The 11,390-nt window shown below is 41.8% G+C and overlaps 1 protein-coding gene across 3 annotated transcripts in view; it reads right to left on the reverse strand.

Moving 5' to 3' along the window:
* RGPD4 (RANBP2 like and GRIP domain containing 4) overlaps window positions 1–9,728 on the reverse strand; it is a 35,001-nt gene extending 25,273 nt beyond the window's left edge. For 2 of the 3 annotated variants that reach the window (XM_082776471.1, XM_082776470.1), the window contains exons 1-9: window positions 9,485–9,728; window positions 7,541–7,608; window positions 6,939–7,050; window positions 5,822–5,974; window positions 4,714–4,944; window positions 4,190–4,335; window positions 2,659–2,851; window positions 2,034–2,124; window positions 953–1,162 (exon numbers count right to left, since the gene is read on the reverse strand). In XM_082776471.1, the coding sequence (XP_082632597.1) occupies window positions 953–1,162; window positions 2,034–2,124; window positions 2,659–2,851; window positions 4,190–4,335; window positions 4,714–4,944; window positions 5,822–5,974; window positions 6,939–7,050; window positions 7,541–7,608; window positions 9,485–9,559 (1,279 nt within the window). In that variant the 5' untranslated portion in view covers window positions 9,560–9,728. The remainder of the gene's footprint in view (window positions 1–952; window positions 1,163–2,033; window positions 2,125–2,658; window positions 2,852–4,189; window positions 4,336–4,713; window positions 4,945–5,821; window positions 5,975–6,938; window positions 7,051–7,540; window positions 7,609–9,484) is intronic. The other variant, XM_082776472.1, reaches the window with a different exon arrangement.
* Window positions 9,729–11,390: the final 1,662 nt, after the last annotated feature.

The raw sequence follows: 11,390 nt of genomic DNA on the forward strand, positions 1-11,390 counted from the left end.
ATTAGATAAAAGACGACTGAGCTATCCAATAAATCGAAGTTCACTGATCACTCATATTGAGCGTCTGTGTCTTCCTTCCGTCGACAACAAATGTCCTCGCAACACTGTAATGCTCGTGAAATCTCTATCTTCAGCAATGTTAAAATAACTTGAACACAGTTTCTAACTTAAAGCCAGACTTTTTTTGGCAATTATGTTTTTGCACTTATTTCCTTATCAGGGAAAATCTGTAGGCTGCATGCAATACACACAGACTTTCGTTGTTTTAAAATACATAACAAAAAATACCATAAATAAACTGCTTATGAGAGGTAGTGGTAGTATAAGCTTTTAGTTATTTAAGATAAAGGACTGTAAGCCTTATTATCTAAAATTACCTAAGAGAGTTAGGTAGTATGCACAACAGATTTAACAGCCTAAAAGTTAATAAAAATTATCAGCCAGGTAAAAAAAACTACTAGTACTCTAACCTTATTACACCAAAATTCAAAACCAGACTTCATCATCAAGTCAAGTTCAAAAAATGAGAAGTTTTTACTAGTTTGCAACTCCTCCTAAAGTTACTTTTTTTTGGTGCTCATAAGCCTGTATTCATAGGTCACATAGGAAGACAGACCTGCCTTCCCGTTGACGCTTACTGATGTCCAAACACAAAGCTAAACAGGCAGCAGCAAATGAAAATGGATCAGAACAAGCTAGAGAACACAGAAAGGATAGAAGTAGGGAAGTATGTGACAGATTCTTAAGAACCAAGCATAACAATACTGCTTCTCAGCAACATGTTACAGCATAAATTGAAACTCCTTACATATCACTCTTTTGGAGTGATTAGGGCCATACTAGCTGTTCAGTGTTGCTATCTGTCTCTTACTGCAATACGAAGTATTTCTAGAAGAACCTCTGGTACAGACAGTCATGTTTATGCTGAGTTTCAGAGAGTAACACCTCTTACCAGCATCATATTTATGAAGTTCCACTTGCACTGGTGCTTGCGTACTGATATTTCCGATATCCTCTGTACCAAGGAAAGACCTCTCTCTGGAAACTCCACTCTTGAAGAGATGATCAAATAGTGTAGATGAACCACTTTTGTTTGCCAAAGATTCCACTACCTCTTTCAGGAAGTCTTCCTTGCCATGGCTCAATTTCAGCAGCATATGGCCTAGAAAACAAAAACATCACATAGATAAATGAGTGAACTTCATTAAGGAAAGTAACATTTGATACAGTGGGCTGTTCTTGCTACTGGAGGCTGAGAATCAAGATTTCCCCTTATGAAACTCACAAACTGGTAAGTTATATCCTCTCTGTAATTAGGTCAGTGTTTCAGCACATAGGCTTTCTAAGCCTTTAGTGACACCAGTCCCAAGGCATTGGTTTTCCTGGAGAACTGGATTTACAGAGTGTTTTTTGTTTTTTTTTTTTTAATTATTGTTCTAGGGGCATTGCAACTGTATTCAAAATAAGTAGCTATAATACAAGTCGGAGTTGATCTTATCAAAATCCATTCTGGAACAATTCAACCTGATGTCTACTGTTCTATTGTTTTTTTTTTTCTCGTTTGTTTTCATCTAGGGGCTATAGAGCATGTAGATTGAAAGCCTGCCTAAGCTTAGCAATAGAAACAGCAACCCTGATGAACAAATAAGGGGATGGAAAGGACAGAGAAACAGTAGTATTTTCTTTTATGCTTGGGCTAACAATACTTGTAAAATAGAACCAGCAGGCAGAAGCCATTTTCAGATTAGGAAATGCTAAAAAGTTCAATTCTACTTTAGTGTCCTGGAGATAAAAAGAAAAAGCTCACTTGAAAAGAAAGAATGAAGTCTGCCACCATGCTGAAGAGGAGGAAGAAAACATTAGATGTCAGGATCAAACTACTATTTTGCATTTTATACGTAGTCAGAATCCAGAGAGTATTACTGTGTTTTTCAAGACACAACGTGTATTCTTTAACAAGAGTCACTTGATTCTTAAAGTAGCTATTCATAAGACTAAAATGGAACTAAGGGATTTTAATTATTTTTCATTACCAGACTGGCTTTTCCGATCACAGGCCAACATTTCCAGCGTATCTTGTCCAGTATGCTCCCCTTTTATTAGTTTTGACTTTGGTTTAGGAACCTGGTGAAGAATTGTTATAGCTTCTTTACTATACAAAGCAGATCACTTAAATTAGTCTCAAAAGTTAGGAAACAAGCACAAAAAAAATAAGAAAAATGCACCAATTCTGAAGGTACTATATAACATATCCTTGGAAATATATGAGGTGGACAAATGCATCTATTGCAAATAGCACACTTTTTTAGTTCTGCTGTCTAAGCAAGAATATGGGAGTTACTCAGTTCATCTTCTTCCCTCCTTACACCAATAAGCTTACTATTCATTATGTTTTCAGCTGTATTGCAGAAAAGAACAGACTGCAGAAAATACACTCATTAGCCTTTAAGAGTCAATTTACTTTTGACAAGAAAAGCACAGTTGACGATACACTTTTATTCTAGTGATGTCACTTGAAATCTTTTAAAGAATTGTGGAATAATAAGATTTGGTGAGGAGGGAGTCTTACAAACACTAATTAATTTTCAGAATACAGATGTTTAACAGAGCATTCCAAGAACCGCATCAACTAAAGGCATACACTAAAAAACAACTTACCTGGAAACTTATCAAGTAACACAATGCTGCCAGTTCACACGCCTCTCTCCACTGTGCCTCATTCTCCTGAGCCATTTTCAGTAGCAAGGTTCCTGCATACATGTATAACTGTCCTTTCATTTCAATGAAGGTACGAGATAACTCGTCAGTCCCATTCACATAGGTTTTCACTGAGTGAAGCACACGATCAAGGCTAAAACATAGAAAAGACTCATTCTGAGCAAAGTCCTGGTAAAAGCTATAGCATGATTTGGGTCGGTGTTATTTAACTGTGAATCAAGTAACTCGAGTTAACTAGAAGGCAGAGTAACTGTCTCAAACTCCTAAAGCTCTCAGCTTTGCTTGTTGAAGTAAAATTCACTTCACTTACCAAAAGGACAGACCAAAATACAGTTAGACCGGTTCTTCCAAATAAGAGGTACTGCAGCAATCTGAATAGCTGCAGGCCAGTAAATAATCTCCACTCAGGAGCAGCTTTCCAATAAACAGTCAACACACTCTTTCAGTAACCTAACAAAACTATAATAGCTGTTAACATTGCCACGATCCAGAAGTGCTTCAGATCTAAGTACCTTGAAGGACTCTAAGGAAATGCTAGAAGAACGACTACATGTTTATGGTCAACGTTGGGGGGGGGGGGAGAAATGAAAATGTCTTTGGACATTACCTATTCCTCAACCATTACCTGTATTGCTTCATATACTCATTCAAGAAGAGCAGACCGAAGAACATTGTTTGTTTTTGTTTTTTTTTTTTTAAAAAAAAAAGGTAACAATCATCACCTAAGCAAGGAACAAAGCTATGACAATAGAAGTTAGTGAGAAAGGGAATCACAGAACTGTAGGGGTTGGAAGGGACCTTGAGAGATCATTGGGTCCAACCCCCCTGCCAAAGCAGATTTCCCTAGAGCAAATTGCACAGGTAGACATCCAGATGGGTCTTGAACGTCTCCAGAGAAGGTAACAGAAAGAAGAGAACGTAGATCTAAGGGAACATAGCTCTTCATCAACAAATTGGCTACAAATGTTGTTTTATACTACTTCACCTGTGACACAGACGATATGCCTTGAAACCAGCTAGCCCTGAAACACTATCCAGTTTTCTCTGAAGGTGAATGTTCTTACTGCAGGCAGCTTCCTCCCTTCCAATTATATTATATACCTAAAGTTTTTAATTATTCCAGCACGTATTGCGTTAACTTGACCAGGACAAAGCTGATACACAAGCATCTGGGAAATTTTAATGAGACAGTTGCTGAGGTACAGAACATTCTCTTACTGAAGGGCAAGAAGGTAATTGACCCAAGATAATATTGAGTCTTCCTCATGGTTATGGGCTGACTACTCAAACAAGACTTATGGCTTGGGGCTCAAGCCTATTAGGAACCTTTCTTTATTCTAAAACAGAGTCTCCTCTCCCATCCACAAACTGGTTACACAATGAAATTGAAGCTTGTTTTGCAACCTAGAAAAATACATGCAATTCATAGTTTTTTTGTTTTGCTTTAAATACAGAGAAGTTAAAACAATACCTTTCGAATGCACTTCTGCATTCTTGCATGTCTCTAGAAGATAGCGTCACTTTAAGAAAGCTGCAATAGGCCAGCAGATGATCCTTCTTGATAGTTTTCCAATTACTTTTATCAGACTCCAAGTCTTGTACAGATTCCAGGTATTCCTAAAGAAGAAGGTTCAGAGGATAAGGAACAGTCATCCTTCCATAAAGGCAAAGACAGTACTTCTCCAAAACAAATCATTATCATTTAATGCGTAATCTATTTCCACTACTGAGATATTCTTCAACAGCAAAATTCCAGGGAACTATTTGCCTGAACAGTTTGGTCCCTGAAATTAGAAACTAAACAACTCCGTAACATTTAACTCTAGGAAGAAAACTCCAAAGAAGTACTTTGTAATTTGAGTGGTTCCACTAATTTGCATTTGAAGGAGTTAAATCACTTGCGAAACAGCTGTCAGTGTAACTAACTAAGAGACACAAACTATCCAGTTTAAAGGATATGGAAGATAATTACAATATCAAAATATGATTACACACCTCAAATGTCTCTATGACACAGGAGCACCATTCCAAGCTTGACTGCAAAGGTATTTTCTTCTTTGCTTCCTGACAATGGAGAACAGCATCTCTTAGCCTATTATTTGAGCGGTAGAGTGTAACTAGTCTGATGTTAATGTAGATATCATCTGGTCTTGCATAGAGCTCTGCTTGAATCATGTCGAAAAGTTGATTCCATCCATCTTCACCTTTACAATCCAGCAACTGCTCCTATTGAACATGAAGGCAGCGCATTAATATTTCATCTTGCATGTGGGCCTTTTCAACAACTACATTAACAGACAACTCTTGCCTCCACCACACAAACTACATTAAACTATTAAAGCTGAAAAGCTTCCAGTTATTACGAAGCTTAATGAAACACTCAAACATTTAAAATAAGGAAAAAAAACAGAATTTGTCTCTTATGGATGGTATGTTCAGCTTGTGAAACCATTTGGTTCAAAGGCAGCATATCCTGCCACAGAATAGCCTGTCTAAAACAAACATCTTAAGACTAAGTGTCATTGCTGCTGTGTTACACAAAATTAATACCTGTGCAAAAGTGAGACTGTGCGACTGAAGGCTTTTACACAGTAATTGAGAGTTAGAGCATTCCTTACTTTCTGCTGTATTTAATCCAAATTTAGAAAACAAAAAAGCAGCATAGAGAGCAAGGAAGTCTGAGTTCTCAGGCCTGATACCTTCCTGCCAGTCACACAATAAATAGAGAACTGCCTACCTAGTCTTAACTTCTTGGATGTGACTACTAACATGATTTTCCTGCATTTTTGAAGACTATCAACCCTGAAACCTTGAGAAGTGTACGAAAGCCTGCAGTTGCAGTTTTCTTGAAAGCTAGACAGAAGTGTCAAATGGCAGAGAAATTAACATTTCTTTAAATAGAAGAATATTAAATCTAGAAAAATAGAATAAATTCTAGAAGAATTACATCTAAAGAATATTAATTCCATTAGATTTAATACTCAAGATCCTAAAATAATTTAGCCAGGAGTTTTACAGAAGATGACACGGGAAAAGTGCTCCTCCAGTCAGATGCTAGAAGCTTCTTAACGTCACAGAACAGAGGTTGGAAATTGGCATTTACCTTCAACTTGTACACAGCAGGGCTTCCAGGAAACAACTTAGCAGATTTTTCAACCCAGTATTTTGCTCTTTCATCAGTGACGTCATTATTGCACAGTAACTCCGCTATCTTCAGTACCAGATCTTTCTGCGTTGGGTTCAACTCCACAGAACGCTAGTTTTCCCCATGCACACACACAGGAAAAAAAGTCAGGAAAAAAAAGGTAACTTGATCTTGCAATCCACACAGAATGGGAAAGAAAATTACAACAGTCATTGAAAAGACACAGGTATTCAAATTAGACAGATCTATTAGTAAATACTTTTTGAATAAGTTAAGAAAGACCTCAGTTTCTAAATGCATCACTAGTCTACAGCACCCAGATACATCTGCTGCAACTCAAAAGAGCAAAAATTCAGAAAAGAAAGAATTTCAAAGGGAAAAAACGCAGAAGCCAGCTACTCTGCCCCCACCAGCAGCTATACGCAGGCAGCTGGACTCTTAAGTACCTTTAGTCTAACTCCATATAGACATTTTTGAAGAAAATTATAATTAAGTCACACACTACGACAAGCTGGGATGTATTGGCTGCAAAACTTTTGAGCACATCCTCTCCCTCCCCAAAACCTGAACAAAGGTGAATTTTTCATTGGGCAATCATATAAATAAATGTAAATTATGTTCGCCCTGCCCCATCTCACACCTCCCCAAACAAAACCCCCCAAAAAAGCAATAAATACGAACAACTAGAAAACACCCTAGGTCTAGTCTTCCAGTAGCAACTAGATTACTGCTGTCACCTGAGCCCTTGCTAAGAATCTGTGACTGTTGTCAAATTCCCTAGTCCAAAGGGCAATGTATGATATGGAAAGAATTTAGTAGCAGGTAGCACAAAGACCCAGTCTAGGTCACAAAAGAATCATCTTAAAAAAAATACTGATGAAGCAAAACACATCAAATGAAGAATCCCCTCTGCAGTATGTCATATACACCTTTGGCAACAGAAAGCATACATATTACACTTTTTCCACAAACATGTTTTCTTCTATGCATTTAAGAAAAGTCCAGAACAGATTGATTTTAAAAGTCCCTTTACAATAGATTAAAGCAGGACATCGGAGGTCGGTGGAGTACTTACCTTGTAACATCCAAAAGCTTTTTCTACGTTGTCCTCAGCTTCATAAATTTGACCAAGAAACCTGTGTGCTTTCGGATCTCTTTGCTGTACACTCAGGTATGTCGATATGTATCTATGGAGCAGGAAAAAGAGGATCAATATTCCTCAATAATATGAGTCCCTCTGTCCTCAACCCCAGCCTCCATGGAACCAGGGCAGGAATTTAACATGTGATACAGGAAATGCAGACATGGTTGGTTCTAGATAACTGGTCTGGACCTTAAAGTACAGAACGTTATTTTTACATGTACAGACACTACTTATTTGCCAGCAAGTATTGGTATTTATTAACAAAAAAAAAAAAAAGAAAGAAACTGTAACTGTAATTACTTCATAATACAATGGAATAAAAGCCATTTCAAACAGCAAGTTTTTCAATATCACGTAACTAATTATCTAAGTTGCTGTTTTATAAAGATTTAAACAGCACTTGATACCCACATCTACTGCTACTGTAAAGCAGCATGATAGTGATCTTGATTTCTCCAGTCTACTTCATATTCACTTAGCTTTTCTAATGTACTTTAGAGAACAGAATAGCAGAACACAGCAACATGTGTTACCTTTTAGCCAGTTCATACTCCTGTATTTCAAAATACAACTTAGCGAAGAAGAATCCTTTTAAAGACTTCTGAAAGGAAAACACACAACAAGCACATTTAGATGTACAACACTTTTAAAGTAATTGAATAGGAAGACCCTTCTGATACTTTTGAGAGACTGAATTTGATAACTAGTTATCAGCTCCAGTCCGCTCCTCATACCCAAAGTTTGGTTTTGAAAGATGTGGGATTTGGAAAACAATGTTTTTCCAGTAACTGGCCAAGGCTACTAACGTGAAATTGAGGTTACTGGTGAAGCAAGCAACAAGCCTTAATACTTCTGACATTTCACAAACACTTCTGACTAAAGAGTGTAGAAGAAGGGAGTCTGCTACATTTAAAGTACAGTTTGTTTTTTTCCCCCCAATGTAACAATGTTGCAAAAAGAATCCCTAAAATCTGACAGAGTAAACAAAAAGATGTTACTTAGTCCTGCTCTAGTACATATCACATACAACTGTTTAAATACAGGTAAATGCTTTCTCCCCAACTAAGAAATCCCTCCTACTCTCAGTTTATATACAAAATGCATCGATACAGTAATTTATTTCTAATGTCATCAGTCTGAGATAACTTGAACACACTTGTTCCGGGGATGAAAGATGAAAGGTATTTAAGGAGGAATAAAACAAGGAAACGAAAGTGAGAAAAAGCAAAACAGAAAACTGAGCAAGCAAGAGGGCAAGATGGGAGAAGCATGGGCAGGAAGAAATGAGCTAGAGAACTACAAAGTCACCAGCAAAAACTTCAAGGTAGAAGCTATTTTCAAATATGTATTTAAAATCTGAGCTCCCAACATCGGATCAAAAAAGCAGGTTTTGTCTGTGAACTCCAAAATACTGGAGATAGTTAGGCCTAATGACGCAAAACGTGAATCAACTGCCTGCATTCTAAATACATTCAAATTGCTACTCCCCACCCCTCTCCCACCCCCAAGTTATCTATGTAAAACTTTAAGAAGTGAATTTAAATGAAAGCAGGCCTCCTAGTTTTCAGTCCATATTTTCAGGTATCACAAGGGATCAGTGACACGCCAGAGTGGACTCATGCTTGACACCTTGTGTACAGGGATGAAAAGCAACCTCAAAATAAACGCTTGCAGCCTTGTAAGACCCTTCCCTCCAAAATCAACACAACAAGGAAACCAGTAACTATTCCCACGGTGGACTGTGCTACACAGTCAGCTGTAAGCATCGTTCGAAAGTCAAAACTAAACGCGCGCGGTGGCCTTGAGCACAAGAAAAGGAGAGGAAATATTTTTTGTTGAGTCCACCGGGGAGTATCAAAACGGTGGGAAACGTATCTGTGAATCCGGCGGCGATGCACTTGACGCTGCCTAGCCTAAACAGCGCCCAAATCGCATAAACTAAGTCACAGGACAACTTTGCTGCTGCTGGGAAAGGCACGAACGGTAGGCACAGGCCCTGCAGGCAGTCCCTAACGCACCACGGCTAGCTCGGGCATATTCACGCCGATTAAAACCAACTCAGAGGGGCAGGCCGGGATCCCTCAGGATTAGGGCCCGCTGAATTGCATCAGTCGGCTGAGCGCTTCCCAGCCATCATGGGCACGGCTGGCGTTTGCCACCCCCCGGGCCCGCTGGGTGACAGGGAGCGGGGCTGTGCGCCCCCAGCTCCCCCTCCGTCGGCGCTGTCGCTTCAGCCAGCGGCCGGCCAGAAACCCCCACACGGAAAGGAAACCGAAACCTGAAGGCGGCTATAAACCCCCTCCTCCCCGTGAGGCGCCGCGGGGCAGGGGCAGCCCCAACCCTCCCCTCACGACGCCGGGACCCCCCCCTCCCCCCCCACCCCATCCCCAACCCCACCGGGACCCCACCGGGACCCCCCCGGGACCCCCTCCGCCTCCCCCCCCACCGGCCAAGGGAAGCGGCGAGGCCTCGCTCACCTCTCTCAGAGAAGGCGCGGCGGCCTGCACGGAGGCGACATAGCGCTCCACCTCGGCCTTGCTGCGCCTCAACATGGCGACGGCAGCAGCGCTGAGCCCGGCCGAGCTCCGGGCTCCCGCTCTGCGCCGCGCCGCGCCGCGCAGCGACGCAACCGCAACCGCTCCCGGCCGGCCGCCGGCCACGCCTTAGGAACGCTGCGCGCGCAGCACGCAGCACGCAGCGCGCGCTACGCTCACTGCGCACACTGCGCACGCTCCCGCGCGCCCCTGCGGCGCCCGCCCCACTGGAGGGTGCGCAGGAGCCGCCGCGCCTTACGCAAATTCCGCCCCCCACAGCGCGGGCGCCCGGCGGCGGCCCCGCCCCCGCCGAATGCGCAGGAGCCGGCGCCACAGTGAGGGGAGGGGCGGGGAGGGGCAGGGAGGGGCCATGACGCATGCGCGGGGCGGCCGTTATGGCTCCGGTTGTGGGCGGCCGTTGGGGGCTCCCTGACAGGGCTGTAGGAAATGAGTTTGCAAAGGGTCCCTCAGCAACTAGCTGGGAGCAGCCCTTAAGATGCACAGGCTGCAAAGTTTGAGACACGAGATATAAATTATTATTGTTTATTTATTTATTTATTTATTTATTTAAGCCGTAAGGCGGTTGCCCCACAGCTTAATTCCCAGCAGCAGCCAGCTTGCTGGAGGTGTGTGCCCCTCTCGTTTTTCTGCAAGTTCCAGGCACTTTGGTCAAATTGAGGCCACTGGGCTGTCCCCAAGTCGTGTCATATCTCTGCGAGCAGGCTGCGTTAAAAATTCATCCCCTCCTCAGTCTCTAGCGTCCCGCTGACATGCACAAGTTTCCTGCTGTACCTAAGCACTACCGACAACATCTCCACAACTCCTCCCACCTTTATTAAAAAAATAAATAAATAATGAAGTATCCACCTTGTTTCTGTAAGCAGCAGCCACCTGACACCCTGCCAGAGTTAACCCTCTGTTTTATTATTAGCCCTATTAATGGTGATTTCTTTACACATTGGTTTTAATTTAAATTAAGAAATAGCATTTTTTTTCCCTCTGCTTTTTAAATGATGAGGATTACAAAGTTTGTCAACACCTGCCAGGCTGAGGATTAAAAGTCTTAGCGCTGGTGCAGAGGAGAATCTGAGAGCTGGCTCAGGAGTCACTGGAGGAAATTTTTGCTTTTCATGACATGAAATTGCCTTCATGCAGACCAGGTTGAGTGCCTTGATGCTGGTCAGCATCTCTGTGCAATTGGCACCACGTTGTCCCTAGTGGTTGCAACACCAGGAGGGTAGCCCGCCTGACAGGACAGCAGTTGACCATCTTTAGTGCTAACTTTACAACCAGCTTGGCTCACTGCACATCTTGATACCTTGGTAGGAACTGAGCTCAGGATTTGCCACTGCTGGAGGCAGAAAAGCTTTAGGCTCAGCTCCTTCCCCCTACAGCTACATCCATTGGGCTTTCTGAAGTGCTCCCTACTGTTACTCTAAGCAGGAGCTTCAAAAGGAATCTCTCTTCCTCGTGCATGATTGATCCCATGCAGTAAAAAGGGGGCAAAACTGAGGCATCCATTCCTAAATCCCAGGCCCACAGCCTTCTTTGAGAGACCTTGTAGGGGTCACGGTTCAAAAAGCAATAATAAACTCAGCCTCTTTAAAGAAAGCATGTCCAGCTATGTGAAATATTTATAATGCTGACAGTCCAGGAAGTCAGCTTCAACACTAGACCTGCAATTGTCCAGGTTAATTGTCTAATTGCTAGCTCCCTCCCTGTTTTGCACTGCTTTTAATAATGCTCTTGATGACAAAATCCATGGGTATTATTTCAATGATAGTTCACTCTGAAGACAACTCCCGAGGGAGCAGTGTGGATTTGGGCAACCCTCCACTGGAGATAGGAC

Source organism: Aythya marila, assembly GCF_965140915.1.
Source record: "Aythya marila genome assembly, chromosome: 1".
Taxonomy (NCBI): domain Eukaryota; kingdom Metazoa; phylum Chordata; class Aves; order Anseriformes; family Anatidae; genus Aythya; species Aythya marila.